General features: G+C 38.9%; 1 protein-coding gene across 1 annotated transcript; it reads left to right on the forward strand.

The window, feature by feature from the left end:
* Positions 1-1,569: 1,569 nt before the first annotated feature.
* LOC149012336 (protein neprosin-like) lies at positions 1,570-19,733 on the forward strand. Its single transcript, XM_089157580.1, has 9 exons — positions 1,570-1,841; positions 4,902-5,004; positions 5,635-5,718; positions 6,220-6,417; positions 6,538-6,705; positions 6,844-6,897; positions 7,000-7,155; positions 7,495-7,870; positions 19,471-19,733. Exons 1-9 carry the CDS (start codon positions 1,570-1,572, stop codon positions 19,731-19,733), a joined length of 1,674 nt encoding a protein of 557 aa, XP_089013706.1.
* The last annotated feature ends 6,609 nt before the right edge of the window (positions 19,734-26,342 follow it).

A 26,342-nucleotide genomic window follows, 5' to 3' on the forward strand; every position in this document is an offset into this window, starting at 1 on the left:
CCGAAGGCTAGTCGGATGAACTTAATCCAAACGGCTCCGAGCGAGCAGGAATGAGAATTGGGAAAGGTGATCTAGATGCGGTAGTTTGGTCTATCATATGTTCGACCGGTCTCGATAGTATTCTTTCGTCGTTGTCCGTCCCTCCCTTGTTGGTGTGGGTTTTTGGTGTACCTTCGAATCTCCTTCGTCGGTGCCTTGGCCTTCTTCGGGTGTCGTTGGATCTTTGTGTCCGTTGGCGTAGACTTCTACTGTTTGGGCTAGTGGGCTCGGATACCTTTGGTTATGCGTGGTTATCCCTTTGATAATGATTATCCCGCGTCGGTTTGGTCCTGGGCCTTGGGGTCCTCTGTGTTGGCGCTTGCGCCGATGCTTTCTTCTTCAGCCATCTTCCGGATCCGGTTCGGGCGTTCGGTCTCCGTTTCTCCGTCTCGGGGTGGGTGGGGGGGTTGCCCGGTCTGATCATAAACTCTCCATATCATATGTATGCTTTTTTAGATCTTACTGCAGGTTATGAGGACTCCATTCAAATGGAGGATCCATCGTTGCAGAGGATCTTGAGGAAGCAACTTGCGAGGAGGTGGACTAGCATGGAGCTTCGTGCCTATGCCCGGATTGCTCCTATAAAGTAATAGTGGAGAGCCGGCGATATCTTGGGAGTCGATAGTGTCCCTCATTGTGTTATGTTACATGTTCACTCTTGCATCCTTAGAGAGGGGCGATGTTGCCTTCTATCAAAACAACTAGATTATTTCCGCTGCAAGCATTTCATTCCTCTAAACTCTGATGCTCAATTTTGATTAACTTAAGATTTTGTTTTTAACTTTAGTTAATGGATAACTATAACCTCATTTGATGAATTAGGTTTTATAACTTTAATATTGAACTTGATTTATTTTTATCCTTGATTATGCTATGTCATATGATTGTACGGATTTGTCACTGAACCTAGGTCTTGTAGTGTATCACCCCCACGGGTATTCGGGTATGACCGAATCTAGCTGGGTGGGGTATGACATGAGTAGTGGGTTCTGTATGGGGGCAATGCAGAGAACCTCCGGAGAGTGGTAGTGAAGATCCTCTCCCAGACTTGCTCTGCCTCTGGGTGCGAGAGGAACTGGAGTACATTTAGCATGATTCACTCCAAGCAGAGGAAGAGGTTGGGAAGTTAGCATCTGAATGACCTTGTGTATTGCCACTAAAATATGAGGTTGAAGATAGAGCATGCTAGGATACATGCTAACTGTGGTTCACAGGAGAGGGACATCCAGCTTGATGATAGCTTCAAGGTCATTGCAAATGAGCACCATCCCCTCACTGACTGGCTGTTGGATAAGGATGAGCCGATGTTAGACCAGCCTGGAGGTAGGCCAAACCCATATATTGCTTAAGCTGCAGGAGTTGATGTACATGAGTACATGACATCTCGAGAGGGGCAACCACATGCATAGGCAGTTGCTGCCACTGCAGATGAGGATGGGATGGTGGAGCCTACATGAGCAAGGACGATCCAGATGACACCCTTGCTCCCAATCCCAATCAAAACTCGGAGGGATGATGATGATGACGACAATGGTCCTGGTGGTGGTGGAGGAGTACAGGAGCGATTACATGTTCCATTATCAGAGACACAACATCCCCTGGAGAGATACACTGGAGAGATACACTGGAGAGACTCAGTACACGCATGCCACCCAGTATGACAATCATGGTAGTGAGCTTCATTGTGGTCATAGTACAAGATGTATTAGGCCAAAGAGGGGCATGGGGAGCAGCAACACATGCATGGCCATGGTTATAGTGACAATACTCGATCATATGGCTCATATGATAAGCTTTCGAGAGTGAGTCCATGAGCTTTGAGGAGTCCATGGGCTCCACATCTTCTTATGGCTATGGGGATTATGGTTATGGTGTCCTCCTGCTCATGGCCACGATGGCACATACCCATCTTCCAGGAGTTCGCACTACTGTGGTATGATGATGGATCATCTATGAGCTTGGATGACTCTAGAGGTGCCACATGGACCACATCTACTTATGGGGGTTATGATGGTTGGGGTCATCATCATCAAAGTGTCCTGATTATCCCTCCCAGTGGCTCGGGGACAATTGGTATGTTGGAGGCAGTATACTAATATGGTATCCGACCAAACCTACCATCATATGAACCAACACCAGCACCACCACACCCACCAGGCTCTCTTGACTCTCTTCCATATCTCTATTCTCATTACCCTCCTAATGAGTGTAGTTTTGCATCAATAGATGACTTGAGTTACAGAGGTCTAGTTTCTTTGTACCTCAATAACCATTAGCATGAAATGTCATGGAGTGACTAAAAAATGATGGAGGAGAAGCTCATAATTGTAGCCTTTGGGCCTTCTAGCATGAGACGTGAGTCACAAGACTCACAACAGATGGACCCACCGAAGCATAGTACTTGGTATTGACATGATATAGGTGGTGCCATCATAGGTATATACTTAATTGTATTTGCAAACTAGTATTGTATAATGATGTTTATTGTCCTTGTGCATATTTCTTTTGGTTTAATTGTTTAAAATAATGTTCTAGAATTCTAGTTTTGCCCGTATATAGTTGGGTATGTGCCAATCAAGAACACCAATTTAGGTGAGGTTTTAGGCAAAACCAGCAATTCTAGTGTGTTTATTGGCATCAAATTATAGACACCAAATTTGGGCCCAAAATGACCTAAAATACTCTCCGAAATGGGAGGGGGTCGAAATCTAGCTGATTTGACCAAAATTTTGGCGAAATTCATTGGTTCGCCTTTGCCAGCGAATTTTGCCAAAATTTTGCACCTTAATTAAAAATGGCTTGGACCACATCTCCTGGGCCAAATAAAAATCATCAAAAAAAAGAGAGTAGAGAATTTCATTGCCATTCGTCAATTCAATGCCAATTGGAGATTGAGAATTAGAGAAGTAATTTATGCATTCTCAAGAGAGATGGGAAGATGGCTAATGGCAAAAGAGGTTGAAAAGAGTAGGAGGTCAAAGTTCAAATCCCCTCGCGCCCAATGGGCCGGGCGAAGCCCCGACTCTTACTTACATTATATCTAATAGATACCCCTTTAAGAATATAGTCAAGGTGCGCATAAGCTAGCCGGGCGAACCTCAATTCCAAAAAAAGAATAGTAATCAAAGAGGGCCAGGGGATGGCAAAACGCTCCAACTTTCTATCATCATCTAACCTCAACCCTTAGATCTAACCTATGGACAAATGTTGCTCATCAATTCCTTGCTAGAAATGGACTTGATAAAATTATGTCATAATTAAGGGAAGAAAGGTAAAATATTACCAACAAAGAAAAAGATTGGAGAAAGGAGACCGACATAATTGAGGGAAGAAGGGTGAAAATATTACTAATATTTTACAAGCGGAGATGCATGCTATTCAATTTAAAGAGGGACTGAGCCTTTGGATGCAATAGAGTTCTGATTCAATCTGATTCAATCTGACACCAAGGTTGCCATTGGAGCTATCTTGGGTTCTTTTCGGGTTTCTTAGAAGATCCTTAACATCAGGTGTAGAACCATGATTCAACATTGGGGGGGGGGGGTAAGAATAAAAGTCCAGATAACCTTCTCATTGGGGAACCACTAATGCTTTTTCACAATGTGGGCCCCCTTATAAGACCCATTGGGGGTTCCACTTTTGAAGTATTTTATTATATTAAGGAATTAGTCAACAAATATTTGAAAAAAAAAAGGTAAATTATTGATAATGATATTTTTTTGGGACAAAATATAGGTAAATTAAAGCAATAATACAAATATATACACATGATTTCAACACTAAAACGTTAGATATAAATCAAAATTTTCTTAGGTAGAAAAAGATGCAAATCAATTTTTTTTAGGTAGGAGATGCAAACCAATGGTAGTTAGCTACCTTAGTAACTATAGACATTTTGTTCATAATATAATATCAAATAACAAAAATTGCAGATGAAATAAAAAAATAGAGAATATAAAATCAAATAAAAAGAAAAGAGAATAAATAGGAAAAAAAATAGGACAGATGAGAGAGGAGATAGCAGAAAATAAATAAGGATTGAGGAGTTAGTTTCTAGTTTTTAATTAAAAATGACATTTTGAATAAATACCTAATAAGATTTTTTTTTCAAAAATTTCCTTTAACCCACGCTTATAGAAAGAAAAGAGAATAAATAGGAAAAAAATATGAGAGAGAAGAGAGGGGAGAATAAATAAGGATTGAGGAGTTAGTTTTTAATTAAGAATAACATTTATACCCATTATTTTACCTTTAAAAATAGGACAAATAGTGATATTTCACCTGTAGGAGAAAAAACTGAAAAAATTAAGAGAATTAATATAAAAATAGAAAAAATCAAGGGAATAATATACTAAAAGGTTTTATCGAATGTAATTTGTAATTTATTTTTGTATACTACTTTTGACAAGTTTCCCTTTTCTCCCAAAAATTAAAAAAATTAAAAAAGAAAAAAGAAAAAAGAAAAAGAAAAAGAAAAAGAAAGAGATTAAAGATAAAGGAGAAAGGGTAAGCTGACCTCATGAGAAAGGGAGGACGTTGTTGACTTGTTGGAGATGGAATTTGGAAAAAAATCTTCCAGCCTGTATCTAACACGCGGAGGAACTCAGGGAACCTGTAGCCGTTAGATGCTGTGGATAAAGGGCTGGGGTTATGGTTTTATATGGCAAGTCACCATAAAATTATCTACCATAAAAAAGTAATAAATACTCTCTACTTACTATTACTACTCCTAAGGGTGTCTATTTAGAACAATTGGACTCTGGTTTCTCCTACGCTAGACATTCAAGTTTGATGATCAGTATGGGTTTCAAGTGCATCACCACACTTCTGTTTTTATTTCTCTCTCTCTCAAGCTTCTGCAGTCATGGAGTTGAAGCAACAAGAAGGAGCATTTCCATTGAAGAAGATGAGGCGTTGGAAAGACAACTCAAGATACTCAATAAGCCTCCAGTAAAGAGCATGAAGGTATATGTATAAATATTAAGTCCTCCAAACTCCTTCCCCACACACAGACACATCTAAAGAGAGACATCGACTTTGGTCAAGGTCTCTCTCTCTCTGTGTGCCTGTTCTAGGATGATCCTTGCTATAAGGCATTTCTTGCTACAAATGGTTGATGTCACCATTGAAGGGTTGCTCAGTTGATCTATACCTCATAAAGAAGAGGTCACGGGTTCAACTTTTCTTGTGGTGTATGTAATAGTCTATACCCCTGACATAAAGCTACTAATTCCCAAAAAAAATGGTCCATGCTATAGGCTAAGGGTAATATATTGTTGTTTAATTGGATAAGTGTACACACAACGGAGATTGTTTTTCTTTCTTTTTAATTTAAGAAGTAGTTGGAAGATAATTTTGCTCCTATTTTATGGGCTTGGCAAAACTTAGGTTTTATATTGGTGGATGTGCTTCCAACACGATGGTAACAACTTCTTATATAGAGAAAGTAAGATCCCCCTAATCACTTAGGCATATGAATCCCTAGTTATTATGATTTATTTGATGACGGCCAAAAACAAGTGGCATGGAGCTTCCTTTTGGTGGAATGAAGGATTATTTTATTTATTTATTATTTTTTTTTTCAATTTCATGTAGGTTGATAATTACATCTTGGATTGTGTTGACATCAACAAACAGCCTGCTTTTGAACATCCCTCACTTCGAAATCACAAGATTCAGGTATGCATGTTATTCTTCAAATTGTATATTTTTTTTTTGGTTTGTCAATCTCGGTTTCCAAGGCATTGTCCTAACTAATCCATTGTTCGACCCGGATCACACACTTGGCTGTGGTGGGTGAGTCTCTCAGCGGAGATTTTTTTGCATCCACAAGGTTTCGATACCGGAACCTTACTTAAGCGGAACCAAGCTGCTTACCACTTGGACCAACCCCGTTGGTATTGTATGTCTTTTTTAATTCATAAAGCAATATTCTGTCTTAGAACATAGTCGAACACACCAACACTCACATATGTCTATCTTGTTCTTATTCAAAATAAAACAATAGCTTGTCGATCTCTTGACAGAAATAGAGAGACTAGCGGCAGTTCTGATACTTGTAATGCCTATTCACTTGATTGACTTGATAGCTTTAGTGAATTTTCTCCAACATGGAATGGAACTAGGGAATTTATAACATTTTCATGTTCTTGTATCTGTGGTGGCTCTTTTGTTATGTAGATGAAACCAACTTTCCTTTTAGAAGAAGAGAAAGATGAAGCAACACGTTCAAAGCTTTGGTTTCCCACCGAAAGTTGCCCCTCAGGAACAGTACCCATCCGAAGGACACGAAAGGAAGATCTCATGAATGCTAAATCTATTCCAAAACCATACCCAAAGAAAATACACCCGCTTGATAATGAAGTCTCAGGTCAACATGTAAGTACTCTGCAAAAATTACTACTGAACTTGAAAGGTTGCAAAACATGAGTTTTCTTCCTTTTTTGCCCTTTTGTATCCATCTAACATCTTCCTCATGAGTTTTATTTGTTTACATAGCAAGCCATACTGGAGACAGTACTTCCTTACGGGAAGTATTATGGAGCCAAAGCTTACATCAGTGTAAATAACCTTACTAATGTTGCAAAAAATCAATATAGCATGTCTCAAATCTGGGTACAAAGTGGATCAGGTGATCAATTCAACAGCCTACAAGTTGGCTGGGCAGTAAGTCATTTCCTCTCTTCTCTTTCTCTGTGTGTGTGTGTGTGTATATGTGTGTGTGAACAAGAGATACAGACACACCCGAAATTAAACAGCTAGATTTCAAGGAACTCATCATCATCTGATTCATACTTCTCTCAGGTTCACCCACAACTGTATGGAGATACTGTGACCCGACTGACAACGTTTATGACAGTAAGTTCCAAAAGAAAAGTCATAGATATTAGGCCTTTTATGTTTACTGGATCAAAATCAAGTAATGACTGGTCTTTATCCTCCTTCTGCCCTAATCAATAGACTGATGGAGATGTTTCAACGCAAAAAACTGAATGCTTCAATCTGCTTTGCTTTGGTTTTATCCAAGTTCACCCTCAGATGCACCTCGGCATGGAACTTAAACCAGTATCTGTATATGGTGGTCAGCAATACATTGTCAATTATATGATTAGGCAGGTATGTTTCAACTTCTATTGAATCATCATCATCAGCATGATGTAGTTAAGAATGTTTCCTGTGGTCATTATCTAACTCAAGGGTGAATCTAATATATATAGAAGGCTTTCCCACAAGTAGAGTCCAAGGGGACAACTTTCCTGCATAATCTTACCTTAGCCTACATCTTTACTTTTGCTTACGAAATTTTTACCAGAATCATCTAATAACCTTATAGACTCTCTCACCTTGCCTTTCGTGACCTTTACCAAAGCCAATCCATTTCCGAAGGAAGCAGTTCACAAAATCTCTCTCTCTCTCTCTCTCTCTCTCTCTCTCACTTCTGCATTTGATATGCAGGACAAGTCGAGTGGTCACTGGTGGTTCATAGCTGCAAACAACATACAAGTTGGATATTGGCCGAAAGGGATTTTTAATAGTCAAATGCAAGATGGTGCTGATAATCTCAAGTATGGTGGACTTGTGATGGGCACCCCAAATGGAGCTTCACCACCGATGGGAAATGGACAATTTGCTAGTAATAAATATAAAAAGACAGCCTACTTTGCACGACTTCAGTATGTGGATGATTCCAGAGAACCTGTTGATCTTTTGGACACTTACACAATTACATTCGCAGATGCAACTCAGTGCTACACCATAAATTATTATGGATATCAAAGCTCTTATATGGGACATACCTTCTCCTTTGGGGGTCCTGGTGGTAGCAATTGTGGTAAATAATGTTAGTAGATCTCATAAATTGATATTCAGAACTACTGGAGATTGGATGGTTCAGTGTTCCATGTCCTTTTCCGAAAGATATAGACTATGCCCCAGGTGGAGATAAAGAAAGGAAAATAAAAGTCTGGGATTCTCTGGTTGCATCTATATTTTTCAAAAATCCTAAAAAAAATCCTCAAGTTTGTTATTACATATTTACCCTCTATGTGATCTCATTAGGATTAGACTCTTCGAAATTCAAAATGTCTAGAATAAAAGGTTAAAGTTGGTATTTCATACGATTTTTTCAAAATGGAAAATTTTGCTTCTTAATTTGAGCAAAGGACAAATGGACATTATACACCCAACCTTACTAGCTTGTTGACACCATTTGAAGTGAGGGGGTCAATAATAATTTCACAAAGAGCAAAGTTTGATCAATAACTAAACTATTATACGAATGAGCATCAGTAATTAACGTTTTCAAAAATTATGCTTTGTTTTTGGTAAATGTTGATCATCAATGTAGTTTCAATATTCAGTCACCTCCTAAGACTGACAATCTAGCGCTACTACTTAAACAATATTGGTGCTTAATCTTAGAACCGGAGTTAATCTGGGCTAGAGTCATTAAATGAATTTGGAACATTTCAGCTTCCAACTTCTCAAAATTAAAACCTTTTGTCACCAAAGAAATAGGAAGTGGGGCAAATACCCTCTTCTACTGGGACCCTTGGTTACCTTCATTGACAAATAATACCCTTCCTCAAACATCTTAGGGGAAAACTCATATCAAATGGGTTTCTCAAGTCATCTCTAATGGCACCTAGAATACTAATCGTTTATTATCTTTTCTTCCAACTCACTTTGTTTCTGAGATTGTGCAACACAAGATATCAACTGACAATGATACATGGCATTGCTCCCTGTTGCTCCATTTAAAATCTAACTTGTACTCCAGCTGGTTCGTTATAAGATCAAACCTAGTTCTTAGACCCAGGAAAACAAGGAAAGTGAGTGTGGGCCACCTCTAGGGACAGGAAGCCACCTCCAATGATTAAGTCAGATCTTGCTCAACATAAATCCTCACATGGAGGAGTAAATGTTCAGAAGTTAATGCTCCCAAAAGACAAAGAGAGATTGTCTTCTTGGATAATTGTAGGAGAGTAATGAATCAAAGTTAATGTTCTTCAGAAGATCTTACCCCATTTGTAAAGAGTGTTAGTATATATATTGCCCCCATACCTCTGAGGTGATGGAAACTCTTTGTGACCATTGGATGCTTAGATCCCAGATGGAGGGTGGCGATGGTTCGGGAAGTGTAACTTGATCAACAAACCAAGTTCCAATCTTCCCCAGGAAGCTTTTGTAGTTGTACATAATCCCACCAAATAAGGTGATTAGATTATCATTGACATAGATGTGATAGCAAGTCCAATCTTCGGCAGACAAAACGGTAGGGTGCAATACTTGAGTAAGCCATAGGCGAATGAGAAGCTTCTTGGCTTTCAATGAACATTTAATGAATCACAGTGCATTCAATGCTGAAATTAATGCAACGTTTGAGAGATGTGCACAAAGTCTTTTGGCAACGTTACTTTGTTTGAGAAGTAACTTGTCGGGTACCTATAGAGGGGTTAGCCGATAAGCCCCTCGAGATAGGTGGCTATCACTAGGAGGCGCTCTTTTCATAAACTTCTCTATTGAGAAGAGCCTCATAGAAAAGCGCCTCATGAGGCCAACGAATCAAGAGTTAATGAAACAAGACCGAACCAAAGCATTGATTTTGTTGGTTTACCTAGGCCCAGAGGTATGAGCCAAACATCCATAACACTCCCTTACTCGGAATTCCAAATTCTCCAAATGGAAAGCTACTATATGCCTTCTTTCTCATTCTCATCTTACTAGAGTTAAGTTGTCACACCCCACCCACAGGTCTCGGTTACCCGCTCGACAACCCGTGGGTGCGATTTGTCACAAGATCCACGGTCTTACCCATCAATAATAATAAATGCAAGTATAGATAAATCAAGAGCACGAGCAAGTTCAAATACTCCAATAAAAGAATGAAAGAAAGAATCAATTATCAAATAAATAATGAGTTCAGCAGAAGCAATCAAAATAAACTAAATGATTTTCTTTCCAGTTTCTTTCTCTAAGGCTAAAAATTGCTCTTCTAATTTAGCAAGCAAAGGGGTTCCTTAGTTCTTTTCTATTCAATCCTCAAAATGTCTGACAATCTGCCTCCTTCGGCCATCAATGGGTGCTATAAGCGCACTCTAAGCATCTGCAAGAGGCTTCATGCAAGCTATATCCATTCCCATTGACGGTGCCACATCTTCTTTATACAAGAGGGCTCGATCATACGAATTCTCTTCAATTTCCAAGGACGTGTAACCATCTGTACAATTAGTATAACATACAAAGAAATGAATGAGTTCTAATGAACTCAATAAAGATAACACATTTCTCATCCATATGTCAACACAATTAGCAATGCATATATGATATGAATGATATGCAATAGTATGAATGCTACTAAGATCTAACTATGCAAGTCTTTAGACAGTTGACATGCTTTAAGTTATAACACCAGCCCTCCTCTAGATAGGTCTAATCACTCTGATCCCTCACGGACTGGTTACCTCTATTGGATCCCGGGCAAATGGGTCAAGTCCTCATCAGGCATCCATGGCTGGGGATTAAGTCAACACTCTCTTACCATGACCATTGGCATGAGTACTGGCGCATGTGGGTTTCTAATCCAATGCAAGGTCATACTTGTAACACACTATATGAAGTCTAGATACTTCCCCTATGGCACCAACCAACTCGGTTCCGTATCCATCACAACCTAGGAATAAGAACCCTCACGGACTGGCTACCACTATTGGACTCCACTCCCTAATCCTATGGTCATCCACATATTATTGGGGCGGAAAGCTCTCATGACTCCTCACGACATGCGGGCCTCTCCTTGGACGTCCATGAGCCCAACCCTAACATATGCAATCCTACCATTGCATGAACAACAATGGACCACTTAGTCTCCCCACGGACTGGTTACCGCTGTAGGATGAAACAGAATCACGTCACCATTGTCATGGGTCATATATTCAGCTTCAATTCCCCTACCGAAAGGGTAATAGTATGTAAGGTACCTATTCATGAAATTCTAGACTCCCTAGGTTTGTCATCCAGTAGTCATGATAGTGTTGGAGGCATTAGTGAGCATGTATCCCATACCACAACCCTTTGATATCTCAAGCGAAGATACCCATTTGGATACCCTTTCTATCACAACTACGCTTCATCAATCAAGATCATATCATAACCATTCATCCAATATCATGAAGTAACGAAGTATATAAATATAACACAAAAAGCAAGTATATGACAATATTAAAGTGAATTAAACAACTACAAAAATGTACATGATTAATGAATAATATAGAAAACATCTAACTCATCATATACATGTCATTGCATATAAACAAGATCGATAGTGTGTCCTTACCTGTAATTAAGTAAAAGCTCAATAGAATGCAATCAAACCACAATTACAAAACCTTCAGTAGACTTAGAGAACACCTAAACACAGGGTTACAAAAAATACACAAGAGTCATGAGTCAAACCAAAGCAAACACAAATCACCCATGGTCACTGTGACCCTAGCCGGTCACTTGACCCAAGCGACCGCCCTAGTTACAAACACTTTCCAACTCCGAAAGTTTGACTTTTGATCATCCAATTTCAATCCGGTTTTGGGATGATCTTAATCCGAATTCCAAACTTAACAAGTCTATAACCAAGGAGCAAAACAAAAACCTAAAATTGATAGAGATCAAACACCCAATTCATCTCTCTTGATTAGATCCATCCTTATCTCGAATGCAAGGATTCGTTTTCGGACAAGATCCTTTCAAGAACATTGAAAAAGGGATACAACCAATCACAATTGGGTTACCCCAACATGAAGGAGATGGATCTACACCATTCCAAAGTTGAAAGAAGAGAATTGAGTGAAGGGGATTCACTTACCTCAATCAGATTTGCAAACAGACAAGGGAAACAGAGCTAGATCTCAAACCTCGCTTTCCTCACCTTCCAGCACGTGTCTTCTGCCTCCTAGTCGTCCACAACAGCAATCCCGAATATAATAATGAGTTAAAAACACGGGATTATCTATTTATAGAGGATAGGGGGCAAATTAGGTCAAATTCCTGCAAGCAGACCATGGCGGTCGCTTGAGACGGTTGAGTGGCTCAATCAACCGCCTTAAGCAACCGCCCCCTAGTACATTGTTGTACTTGGGTGCTTTGCTCAAGGGGTTAACTCCCAACCTCAACCTAACCCTAAACAACACATGGGGGAGGTCTTATCTTCAATCCGGACATCTCCAAACAATACTTGTCTTCTACTAGGATTCCAACTTCCTAGCAAAGGCAGGCTTTTCATCAAGAGAATCTAGATCCATGGGTTTAGGATATAGATCATGGACTTCTATCCAGATACTCCACAACTTAATCCAACTTGACCTTCGGGTTATCGGACCTGCAATACGGATTCCGGGTTAGAAATACGAGGGTTGTTACAAAAATATATTAAGTGGTGGTGCTTCTTTCATAAAAAGTAGAAACTGCACCCAAGATATAAACTGTTTTTATGGAGAGTACTCACAAATAACATCCTTGTCAACTCAATGGTTGCAAAATGGAGTTCAGCTCCTATTACCTGCCCAGTCTATAGGAAGTATGATGAAACTCCATGGCATGCATTCTTGAGTTGTGATTTTTCAAAACATATTCTAGCTGCAGGAATACTCAACATTCGGTCTGAACATGTAATAGCTGATTCTATATTGGATATTTGTATTGCCTGGAGTGATGATTTAAAATGGAACAAAACTTTCTACTCTTGCAATCCATTTTCACTATATTTGGCAAGCAAGAAACCAGTTTGCACATCAAACCAAAATCCCCAAACCTGAGGAAGTTTTAAAATCTATTTATTTCTGGGTTTCAGCATTGCATCTAGAACCACCTGGTTCGCCATCACAGCATGAGTTAAGAATTTTCCATTCATAACAAATACAAGATCATTATTCAGGTACTCTTCCCTTACCCATTTACTCTCCTTAATTAAAACTGAAATAGTATTGATGGTTGTAGGGGTTCAACGACCTGGGTTGACAGACTGGAGATAGGGTTTTTGGTCCGTGACAAAAGACTTGTACATAGCAGGGTGGACACGTGCCTTTTTTACTCTTAAGGATGCAGCGATTCTGGAAGGCATTGGAGTTGGGATTCACCAAGCAAAGTCGGAGCACTGTTGAAATTCAGAAACTAATTCGACAAACTTGGTGGAAATGCTTCCAATTCCATCTCAGAATCCTTGGCCCTTCTATGTTTTACATATGCTTGTTTAGTTATCAACTGATCTAGTAGATGTAACTATTAGCACTCTTCTGTATATAGATCTTTATGTATGGCTTCACACTTTGGGAAAAATACTACAACTCAGGTCATAACCCTTCTGTGATATAACAGTCAGGTTGTAGTAACTTTTTCACAAATGAAACTTGTAGCTTATATATATATATATATAGCCACCTCCACCTCAATGTTGATTCAACAACATTTCACTACCGATCTTGTGTAATTCTGAGATACATATCTTGCCACTTTCTGCTTCAGTTTAACTTGTTTTTGTGATTTTCATCCACAAGGCAACTCTTTCTCTCTCTCTCTCTCTTTCTCTCTCTCTATATATATATATAGTAGTAATGGCGCACGTGCACATGTACGTGTAGTGTGTTCTCGAATATAATTTTCTATGAGAGAGGATGTGTCTTGGTCCAAAAGAGACCAGTACCAGAAAAAGAAAATTATGTAACTTTTTTTTGTTACTACTGCTTATTCTTCAACTATAAATTTACCTTTACTTTATAATTAAGGATGTTATAAAGAATTGAAATTTTGGCATTAAATATCTAACAAGATACACACCTCTGACAATCAATATATTCCATTTCTAACTTCATAAGAATTTCATGAATTTTGAAACCCTTCGTTTCATTGGTCTCACATAGCACAACTCAAACTACGAGCTTCAAATATGTTTAACATTGTATACCAATTTTGGGTTGAACATTCCAAATATATTTGTCATGTACAGGAACATCCACTTGGTTATCCTTTTAACATCACTTTCATATCCAAACCATCTAAACAAAATTACACGAAATTGAAAATTTTTCTTAGTTTACTACATTCATCATCACTTTCACCAAATTGTCACCAATGCCTTCGCGCACTCCCTCCATATTTGCAAATTTCTATTAAAAAAATAATAAAAGAAGTCAATAATTACAACAATTAGAATTAAGATGAGAAAAACTTCAGTAAGACAACTACTCTATGATATGCATACTGAGAAGTCCATCCCTCCCATATTGAAGTCACCAAGAGCGGGAGCAACACCTAACAAAATCAAAAAATAAATTTCAATGAATTATTTAATTTTCGTGTCCATTTCGGCCCAGAAGGATAATTCCTGGGTTGGACCTGGAATGGCTGATGGGCCTGGGCTTTCCTTCAACCTATCCTCATGCTAAGATTCCACTTGCCGGGAAGTAGGTCTAAAGGCCTAGGCCAGCTCATCATCTCCAACAAGGCAGGGACGATCTAGGTGGCACAAGGGCAGCATGCTAAGATCCAATTCCCATGTGGGAATTCGACTATATCAAAGACACTGCATGACCAAAGATCTCCTCGAGCCTTGGGACGACAGTATCTTTGTTCCTTTCAGAAGGCTCCAACCCATCGTAAACAGGGGTGGGGCGCATCGATTGGACCTCCTTGAGGGCTGAGGCCACCATCTGGGCGGCGCCTGGGGCCCCTAGACCTCAGAGGCCACCTCCACCTTCCACCGCGATAGACAGGCAACCACAGAAGGTATGAATCCAATATATATCCCATCAGTGAGGATGAAAAGGGGTAAGCTCTACACATTATAGCCTTCATTTCTTTTGCTTCAAAACGCTTAAGAGAATGATCTTCATCATCTCTTGGGGTTTTCCAGCTCCTCAATGGAGTCTCTGGTTTATCGACCTGGACTAACTTGATCATCGGAGGTTGCTTCCCGTCCTCAAAGGCGGCCAACTTTCACTTCCCTTTAGTCTCAGGAGGAGAGACTAGATCAGGATTGAACCATGGAACTAAGATCATATTTCTTGCACCAACAGAAGGCACAAGATCATTTCTTGCTGGAATCAATTCCAACAAAAGGCACAAGATCATGAGCATACACAACCAAAATGAAGCCCAAAGAATATGCAACATCATCATCTTCATTTTTGACTCATTTGTCCCAATCGATTTTCACATAGTATGGTGTCTATGGAGGCCAACTGTTGGATAGTTTTCATCAAAATGATCATTAACCCAGACAAACAATGAAAAAGTAAGTTGCTGCAATTGAAAAGAACAGCATAAAAATAAACCTAAAAGGTTTTTATTCCGTCCAAAGAGAAACGCTTATGGAAAATGAACGAATGCCAAAGATGAAAGCTCCTTCACTCTACCAACACTTCACTTCCTACAAAACATATAAAACATCCACATAATCAGAAGCCACAAAAATAGAACCCTAAGCTCTAAACTAAAACATTTGTATAGATCCACTGCCCAAGGATGTCAGAACAATGAGTAAGAATGAGCTCCCTAAAATAGTGATTAAATCAGATATTGCTCAACATAAATCTTCAAGGAAGAGTAAATATTTAGAAAAACAAAGAAAGTGAGTGTGGGCCACCTCTAGGGACAGGAAATCACCTCCAATGATTAAATCAGATATTGCTTAACATAAATCCTCACAAAAAGGAGTAAATGTTCAGAAGTTAATGCTTCCAAAAGAAGAAGAGAGAATGTCTTCTTGGGTAGTTATAGGAGAGTAATGAATCAAAGTTAATATTCTTCGGATGATCTTACCCCATTTGTGAAGAGGGTTAGTATATATATTGCCACCATATCTCTGAAATCAATGTGTTAAAATTCTCTTTCCTCATTTGATTTTGCAATTCTTTTTTTTTTTTTTCTTTTTTTTTCTATTTTTTTTGGGTAATCTATGATTTGTGATTTTATTTTATAATTTTTTTTTAAATAAAGGATACCAAGTATTCAATTGGGAAAAAAATAACATGATAAAAAACCTAATACAAAAAATATGTCAAACGTGGATTACTTGGGTGCCACAAAGAGAAGAACTATATGCAAGGGATGTTGATGAAGATATTATAAATTAAGAATCCCAATAAAATTTTAGATGAAGATTTGTAAATTAAGAATTCCAATAAAATTTTACTTCCTTATTTCCAAACTCTTTCAAACAATTTTTCCCTCTAAAACAAAAACTTTCTTAAATTCTTGTTTTTCTACCCTCCTCTTAATTAGGTATTTCTGTTTTGGTAAATACATTCTTAATTACGTTTGCTAAATCTTTTAAATGGAAATGGAAATGATGGGGATTTATATTTGCAGCAGTGCTGACGGTCATGATAACGCCACGTCATCGGTATTGATTGAATGGTTGAGGCCATGAAGGTTTATATGTAAAAATTGATTTTTGTGTTTTCATTTTAAAGACTTAAAATTTATTAATTTACAAAGAAAGTCCCTAATTTACCGTGTCGAAGACCCTCTCACATTTAAGAACTGCATCTAGTTTGGTTACTTTCATCTTCAAATTTCCGTTGAATTCAGGGTTCTTCCGCCTCCATTTATGATTCTAGTCGACAGGGTTTCATCTGGACTGTAAGTGAGGGAGAATTTTGCATACACATCTTGTTTGTTATAGATATTGAGGTTGTGTATGTTCCTGGCATGATGAACAAATATCTCAAGAAGCCCAGAGAACTCCCTATCCTCAGGGTCTACCATAGTTCGATCGTAATGCCCCGAGCCCATTAAAGGATTCAATCTCAGAGAAAGAAATTATCTAGTTCCCACTGAGAATTCCCTTTTTTCTAGTTCAAGTTCCTAAAAATGGAGGAAACCCATATTATAAGGTAGCTTCACCCAAAACCTCGGCATCAAGAAGTGCCATGATGTAAAACATCTCGGAATCAATTGCGTGGAGACGGCAGTGATCGATCTTGTTCTTGATTACTTCAACAAGTACGATCGCCGTTGGATTCTCACATGATTTCGGTGGGAACTCCGTCGGGCTGTTCTGGAAGCAATGAAATTGGGGGAAATTAGGGTTATCTGCGAGCCATTTCCCTCGTTGCTTGTCCCAATTAGAGATCTTTGGTCCAAGACTATACGGTTTGTTAGGGTTAGACTTCTCATCTCCTTCCTCGGCTCGTGTTGTTTTGGTCTTCTCCGTGCGTGCTTGTTCTTCTTCTAGAATACTGAATTCGCCACCGCCTAAATAGCCACGAAGAACAAGAATGGTTTCAACCGACGATCGGTTTGGTTGGAGAACCTGTGACAACAAGTCTGGAGTACTCAAATCGCCGCCATGGTGGTGGATTTGATGAATTTTTGACCAAATCTCTTTGTATGTGTCTGGGTGTGGGGTGTGAAGTCGGTGAGGATGGTAGTCACCCCGTCGGCGTTTCCGGCCTCGGTGGTTGTCGGGTAAACGAAGGACTTCGTTTGTGAATTAATAAAAATTTAGTCTTTAAAATAAAATAAAAAAACAAAAATCAATTTTTACAGTAAACCTTCATTACTTTATTCTCAACCGTTCGATCCAATATCGACGACGTGGCATTATCATGACCGTCGGAAGCAGCCAGTGCCGCAAATAAAAATCCAAATGATGGACGGATGGTTCAAATGGGAAGAAAATCATCTGTTATGCACATCTCTCGCCCAGCATGTGCACTTTTATCCCAAATAGAAGGTTGTAATTAAAGGTTTAATTTTAAATTAAAAAAATCTTCAATACTCTTTTAATTTTTAAATTTTCTCAGCCACTTGTTTGGCATATAAGTGCCACTTAAGAGGATGTTTTTCCTGTTCGAATTTAGGAAAAGATTTTCTTTTTGTTTTTCTTTTAATTTAATTTAAATTAAAATTAATTTTAATAATATATCTCGTTATTAGAAACCAAAACATCAAAAATATCCAACAACAGAAAACTAAAGATATTTTTTAAGGAAAAATAAGGAAAGTCAAAGATTTGCCACGAAAGAGGAATACATGCTTTCATACTATACTATTATATAAAAGCATGTACTCCTCTTTCGTGGCAAATCTTTTCCTTAACCATTGTATCCTTTGTTGTTTTTCAAATACCATATTTTGTGTATTAGTTTTCCAATAAATTTTTTACTTCCTCACAAATTGTGGGTACCTGTTATATTTTTACTTTTTTCTTAAATTTGTAAAATCAAATCTCAAATACAAAAGAGTATTCTTACTCACGATCGTTCATATTAATGGTAGAAGATATTTTGGGATTTTCTCTCAAATTATCTTTTCCTTGACTAATATATCATTTGTTTTTTTTATCAAATATCATATTTTGTGTATCAGTTTTCTAATAATTTTTGTTCTTTCCTCACAAATTGTGGGTACCCGTTATATTTTTACTTTTTTCTTAAATTTATAAAATCAAATCTCACAGGAAAGAGTATTCTTACTCACAATCATTCATATTAATGGTAGAAGATATTTCGGGATTTTCTCTTATTCATGGTTTGGTTGGTAGTTTACCAAATATATCTATTTTCTAGGTTTTCTTTGATGCAAAATCATGTATTTTCCTTTATTAGAAATGTATAGGCATTGATTTACTATTCTTTATGCTCTTAGACATCGATGGGCTTCTCATTGACAATTTCTAGCTTCCTCTTTTCTCTTTTTTTTCCTCAAAATAATTCAAATTTCGCTCAGATGGCTGCCACGGAGGTAGGATCGTTCCCATTTGCGGCTATGATCGTGGACATGGTCGAGGCGATGCCCATGCTCTAGTGCATCCAAACTTCTTTAGGTCCGAGGAGGTTCAAGCTTTATATTTTTCCCATTTTAGGAACCTACGGGTCGAGTTGGGTCAACCTATAGTCACCGATGAGTTGGAGGAGTTCAAGATTGCAGCGAGATTAACGGCTATAGGCTGGAGCAGCATGCTTTATTTGAACAATCTTGCCTATCCCAGGCTCATCATAGAGAGTAGAATGAAGAACACCGACATTCGCTTCTCCACATGGACTCTCACTCACATTTTGTAGGTCCCCTACATCCATAACGAGAGGAAATGGTTCAAACCAGGGACAGAGTCGAATGATGTCATTCACTTGGAGGAGAGGGCTTTTGTCTTTTCAGCTATCTACAAAGACACCTGTAGCATTCTCTCCTTTGTGACTGATCTGCTCCCATCCTACAAAATCATCTCTAGGATTATTTGTAGAAACCTTATGCCCAAGGCGGGTCATTAAAGTGAGATTTCCCTTCTTCAAGCATTGATGACTTTCATTGTGTACATCAATTATGAGATGGACTTGGCATTCATCATCTAAAATGCCATGATTTATAGGGTGACACATCCAGGGGGTGAGAACCTTGCCTATAGGAGGCTATTGACTCGGATTGTTTGACATTTAGGGGTTGGCTTTGAAGGAGAGGAGGTTATCCTTGTTGGTTTTGGTGGCACCATCGGTCACCGGTTGGTTGCACAGATGCACTTACTGGGCGGATCTCACTCACCAGAGATGCCAGCCAGTCCAAAGAAGGAGGCAAGTGGAGCGGGAGGTGACAATGCCATAGATGAGAATGTAGAGGATGATGACCAGGGAGACTTGCTACCACCATCTCAGTTCAAGGTAGGGGGTCCATCTGGGACTCAGGGAATGCCGGGAGAGCCATAAAATTCAGCACCTGCTGGGGCTGAAGACGTAGTCTTAGGTGAGATACTCACTCGGGTGGACCACCTAGAGCAGCGCCAAGGAGTGATGGGTGATCAATTAACAAGTGCATGGATATCATTCGTCAACTAAGGCCAGCACCACCACCACAGGAGTAGATCAGTTTCATTTATGCTCTTTTGACTCAGAATAGACTAACTTTAGGATTTCATATTTTATTTTCCTTCAGTTACCTCATTTTCATTTTCTAAGGTATTTTGACTTGCAAAGCGTGAGTCACTCTTCATTTTATGTTGAACTTATCTTTATTAATGAAATTCAATGATGCTTGTTGCATTTTTACTTATTGTCTCTTAACACCACTTGATGGTTATTATATGTGGAATATGTTTCAATTATTTATGGTAACTTATGCAAAATCAAAGTTCGTTTACTTTACTGTTTCACCTTCTAGTGCATGGTTGTACCTATTATTCATTTCTAATATTGTGGGTCACTTTTGGATCTATGACCCAAATTGCTATTATCATGTGTATTAACTATCATAAACCTATGGCTCTAATACCACCTCTGTCACACCCCACCTGCACGTATCGGTCCCGCCCTACAATCCACGGTTTAGCCATCAATGATAATAAATACACATAATAATAATCAAGAGCAAGAATAATTCAATAATTTAATGAAAAGGAAAAATACATGAGTCCAATCAGGGAAGGAAATATCACCAAATTTTGGTGATTTTGCCCCCCGAAGAACCGAAACCAGCGGGCGAAATGACATCTGCGAGCGCTTGTTTTTCGCCGAACCGGCAATTTCTAGGGTTAATTTCGGCAATAATACCACTATCGTAACACCACCGTCCATGGGCTTCAGAAGAACAAACATCATCGTTGATGCTCTATCTTCGGAAGAGCAAACTCGACTTTGCAAAGTTTCAAGTAAAGATGGAGGAGGAAGATGAATAGTAAATGCATTTGAACCACACAAGTGGTTTATTTAAGACCATAAAATTATAAAAAAATAATAATAATAAAATGTTAAAATTTAAACTTAAAAAAAAAAAAAACAAAAACAAAAACAAAACAAAACAAAAACAAAAACACTACTCTAAACATATACATCTCTTACTGTCTTATATGACTTGACCAGGGGACATGACTTGACTCATTTACTATTAGGTATTAGTTTTTTATTTTTTAAAACTTGACAGTGGACACGTTTTGCAATGGACATGACTTGACTAATGACTCATTTACTAGTAGAAATTAGTTTTTTTTATTTTTTTAAACTTGACAGTCACATTTTGCAATGATTATTATTTTAAACTTTGCATTTTAGTTTTGCAATTATCGGCGAGATCTCGCCAGATTTCGCCTGGTTCGCCAAGTAGCAAACCAGGGATCTCGCCCGAGATTTCGTTCCTTGAGTCCAATATCCAAAAAGAAATAAATAAAAGTAACGAATAAAGTGAATATGTCAAAAAAGGAATCTTAGCGGAAGCAAAATAAAATCAAAATTTAAGTGTTCTTTTGTTCTTTCTCAAAGGCGGTACATTTTTCCACAAATTTCCCAATGAATGGGATCATCCAACCTTCCTTCATCGATTTATCAAAATGGTGGGTCACGTGGATTCTTTTACCATCAATAGGAGTTGTAAGCGCACTCCATGCACCCGCAGGTGGCCTCGTGTTGTGCAACACTATCTCCCACTGACGCCTCTAGAGTTTCTTTGCGGGGGTCCTCTCAATCTATGGAATTTCTCTCGATCCAATATCATCATCTGAATAATTTAATAATAATCCCCAAAAGATATGAGTTCTGACGAACTCAGTAAGGCAACATATCTCATATACATGTCAACATTATATCATGGTAAGTAACATATGCGAAAGATGACATGCATAAGTATGGATGCTTCTAGTAGCTAACCATGCAAGTCTCTAGTACGGCAGACATGCTTTAAGATATAACATCAACCCTCTTCCGAGTAGGTCTAGTCACTCCGATCCCTCAAAGGATCCCGGGCTAGGGGTACAATCTCGTCAAACAACCATGGTTGGGCTTTAAGTCCACACACTCTCACCACAACCATTGGCATGAGTACTGGTGCATGTCAGGGATTCTAACCCAATGTAAGGTCATACAGTGACATAGTAAATGTGGTCCAGAAACTTTTCCTATGGCACCAACCAACTCGGTTCAGTATCCTTCTCCACCTAGGAATAGGAATCCTCACGGACTAGCTACCTCTGTTGGATGACATTCCCTGCATCCACATATTGTTGGGGCAGATGTTCTCATGTCCCCTCATGACTTCCAAGCCACTTATTGGATTCCCATGAGACCAACCCTAACATGTGCAACTCTACCATCACATGATCAACAGTGGACAACTGAGTCTCTGCACTAACCGATATAGAATGAAATAGAATCACATCACTGTCATCATGGGTCATTCAGCTTCAATACCCCTACCGAAAAGATAGTAGCATGTAAGGGTTTCTAACAATGCAATCTTAACCTCCTATGTATGTAATCTAGCAACCATGATAGTGTTGGGGGTAGAGAGCAGTGCCCCATACCGCAGTCCCTAATATCCCAAGCTATGAGTATCCAATAAGGATACCCTCAATCATAATTACAACACCCAATCATTCAACACCATATAGGAATTCAAGTACATTCAATCATTATACACAGCATACTATTATCAATGAATCATTCAACTGCTATGCACTGGCGTTATACAACATCACGTCATACAATCTGTATTGCACTTCAAGAATTATATACAATTCATCACATCAACAATCAACAAAACAGAGCAAAACTCAAACTGACAGGGCCACTGTGACCCAGTCGGTCGCTTATGGCAGTTGGTTGGGTCAATCAACCACCCTGAGCGACCACCCCTCTTTCAAGTAGACTCTCAAGTCCGAAATTCTAACTTTTGATCACACATCCTCGTTGTGATTTTGGAATGATTAGAATCTGAATGTTGTCCTTAACATGCTAGAGAGTCTAACCCAATCCAAAAACCACAAAGAGTAATGGTTTAGAATTCACTTCATCTCCTTCAACTAAATCCACTCTTGATCCGGATATGAGAATCAATCTTCGGGTATAATCTAATCGCGATCATCGATGGAAAGATTCTAACCATCAAACTCATTGTCTAAAGAATAATGGAGAAAAGCAAGAACACATTAATACTCAAGAGAGACAAGTGTGAAGAGCATGTGGTCAACAAACCTCCAATCGATTCGCAAGACGGATCAAGAATCAAAGCCTCACCGTGAATCGAGCGTTCTTCACCACTGGACTCATGTACTCTGCCTCCTAATCGTCCACAGTAACCTCCATGAATAAAATATTACGAAATTAAGTCATGGATGGTAATTTATAGAGGGCCGGAGCAAAATTAGGGTTTAACCCCACAATTAGACTTGGCCGGTCGCTAAGCAACCATGCCCTAGTACTTTTCAGTACTTTGGTGTTTTTCTCAACCGTTTGATCCCCAACACTAACCTAACCTAAACCAACATATGGGGGGTTCTTACCTTAGTCATGGACATCTTCAAACTCAACTTGACTCAGGCTAGCCTTCCCAGTCCATCAGGTTTTTTTTACTGGATCTCATTTGGGTTCCTAGTATTGTAGGTCCTTTATTAGCGAAATCCAAATCCGTGGGCTCAGGGTGTGGATCGTGGGCTTCAATCCGAATAGTCTGCAGTTTATTCCTGCTGGAACTTCTGGTACTCGGACTTGCAATACGGATCCTAGTTTAGAATTACGGGGGTTGTTATAAGGTATTACCCTAACATGTGCCAATTCTCATGCCAATGGTCTTGGTGAGAGAGTGCGGCACTAATCCACAGCCATGGTCGATGAGAGGATTGGTATCCCTAAACCTTGGTAATAATACCTAGTTTGGTCGGAGTCGTTGTGGTCTATGTAAGACTACCCAAAGGAGGCTGATGGCATACCTTAATGCGAGTCTACCTAGATAGAGACTTGTAATGGTTAGAGTGTAGGAGCATTACTCCATCACATTGCATTTACATACCATATTATCATACTTGCTAATATTTGAATATGTGGATATGCACATTGTTGAATTACTCAGTGAGTTCTTTGGAACTCATCCCTCGTGGAAATGTTGTTTTTTTTTTATGGTTGCACATGTGAATAAGAGTTCCTCAGTTCAAAGGTATTTCCCATTGAGCATTCAACTGCAAAATCACTAGGAGCTGGTAGTGACTCGTGGTTCAATCCGTGTGCTACTCTGGAGTACTCTTATGGCTCCAATCAATAGTGGTAGGACCTACTTAGTTCACCACTTGGTTTATGAATTAGAGTTAGACCCAATAATATAATATTATAAACATTTAGAAAAGAGATGTAAACCTTGGAAGAATTGAACTCCCCTTTCTTTCCCTGTTTAATTTTCCGTTTTGGGCTAGATGGTCTATCAGCTTTTATTGTGCTTCCACATATTTCAAGATCCATCTTGAGATCCTTTTGAATATTATTGATTCTTAATATTCATTAATTATTAGATTTAATTGTTCTTGCTCATGATTATGTTATTGTGTAGAATGATTTGATGATTGCGTGTAAACCTGATCTTGTAACTGTGGATCACTTCCTCGAATATTCAAGTGAATAGGATACCGGCTGGGTGGAAGTGACATACACCAAAGGAGAACTTTTTGAAACTTGACTACGCAATAGGTACTAGTCTTCCTAATCCAACTTCTTATTGGCATTTGGTTGCTCACTTGACTTATTTGACTATTACACATCCTGACTTTGCTTTCAATTCACGCACCAACTACGGCAACCTCATCTTAATGTTGCTCATCAACTCCTCTACCTTAATGCTACGGTTGTCCAGCTTCATTTCTCATATTCATCCACCTTACAGATACATGCTCATTGTGATTCTAATTGTGCTAGCTACCCAATGGCACACTGCTCTACTATTGGCTATTGCATCCATTTGCGAGATAGTCTTCTCTATTGGAAGACCAAGAAACCACATACAATATTGCACTCATCAACAGAGGCACATTATCTTGTTATGGCTATGGCTACTTGTGAAAGTGACTTGGTTAACATTTCTTCTCCATGATTTTGACTTGCTTGCCAAGGCACGAGTACCATTATATTTTATAACCAAGCAGCCCTACATATTGCAACCAATCTTGTTTCTCATGAGAGGAAAAGGCGTATTAAAATTGATTGCATCTTCTTCTTGAAAAGTTACAGCAACTGCTCTAACCAATGAAGTTCTGACATAAGCTAAATTGGCTGACCTATTCACCAAGGCTCTTGGCCATGACCCACTCTATCTTCTCCTATTCAAGTTGGGCATTCATAATTGTCATGCTCTAACTTGAGGGGGAATCTTACTATAACGCCTCATGTGATCTTATCATGACATCTCATGCGATTATGCATATCTCCTATTGTACAATCCTAATTTGTGAAAATAGGATTTGAAAATCATATCCTATGATTGTATATTTCATCTATATAGTAATCATATTAGGAAACTCCTTCTATATATTGCTCATTGAGGCTTAATACAAAACACATAGATACATATTAGGAAACTCCAATTTATGACTTCGGGAATGTGATGGGCAGAGATGGAGGCAATGGGGAGAAAAATAGTGGTGGCACAAACGGTTTCATCAGCACTAGCCTTTGTTACCACTTTTTCCCCTTTTGTAGCTTATGTCCTCCACCTAGGTGCAATTTTTGACTCGTTGATGAAGGTTGTGCCGCTGAAGGCTCTTCTCATGCTCGATGCTCTCTCTGGTTTGGAGATAGCAGTTCTCCTCCCTTCTTATTATGGTTTTCAATGGCTTCTCCGTGATAGAATTTCTAGGTTTTGTTCTTCTAATTTCTTTTTCTTTCTTCTAGCCCTCGTGTACTCAAGCCTTGTACCGGCTTTCCTTTTTGAGACAGCTAGAGCTTTGTTTTCCCTGCGAGAGCTTCTCTGTATGTTTCTCTTTTTGCCTTCCCCGGCAATTTTGTGAGTTTTTGATGTTCTTGCAAGGTGGTGGGCCTTCTTTGTCGCTCTAAATTGGCACTATTTTCTCCACCCCCTTTCTCTCTCTTCTTTTCCTCAGTTTCTTGGCAAGTTATGCCCGATGGTGGTGGCAAGGCCAATGCTACAAAAGCGGAGGAAAGAGAAGTCCAAAGAGGAGAGAATAGAAAAGAGGGAGGAGGGTAAATTTAATATTGTGTTAATACTTGCATAAAAATATAACATTGATATTCCAAAGTCTAAATTAATTGCAAAGTCTATATGTACTTTGCTCTGTCTTTATCTGTAAAGAAACTCTTCTTCCTCATTGTCTGCTGAAGATATCACTCATAGGAGGATTGATTGGGTGGTGACGAGTGAAAGGATGGTGGCTGTACATGTTAACCATCACCCAATGCCTCCTCCATTTTGTAACCATTATACGATACGTCCAAATCATTCACCCACCCACCCCTCAAGCCATTTGGTGCAACATAACCACACAGGGGTCAGTACCCCTGAGGAGCCAAGGTTTACCGCAGGCGCAGGATGAATAACTGGCATTACGTTAG

The sequence above is a fragment of the Hakea prostrata genome, chromosome 6 (genome assembly GCF_041222555.1).
Source record: "Hakea prostrata isolate BN-2017 chromosome 6, UWA_Hpros_2, whole genome shotgun sequence".
In the NCBI taxonomy this organism is placed as follows: domain Eukaryota; kingdom Viridiplantae; phylum Streptophyta; class Magnoliopsida; order Proteales; family Proteaceae; genus Hakea; species Hakea prostrata.

What these genes read in the sequence shown, in the direction of transcription:
- LOC149012336 (XM_089157580.1), top strand. Translation starts at nt 1,570, where the DNA reads ATGGTCCTGGTGGTGGTGGAGGAGTACAGGAGCGATTACATGTTCCAT. An exon ending in TTCGAAATCACAAGATTCAG is followed by an intron (nt 5,719 to 6,219) that starts GTATGCATGTTA and finishes TTTGTTATGTAG; the next exon opens with ATGAAACCAACTTTCCTTTT. An exon ending in TCAATTATATGATTAGGCAG is followed by an intron (nt 7,156 to 7,494) that starts GTATGTTTCAAC and finishes TTTGATATGCAG; the next exon opens with GACAAGTCGAGTGGTCACTG.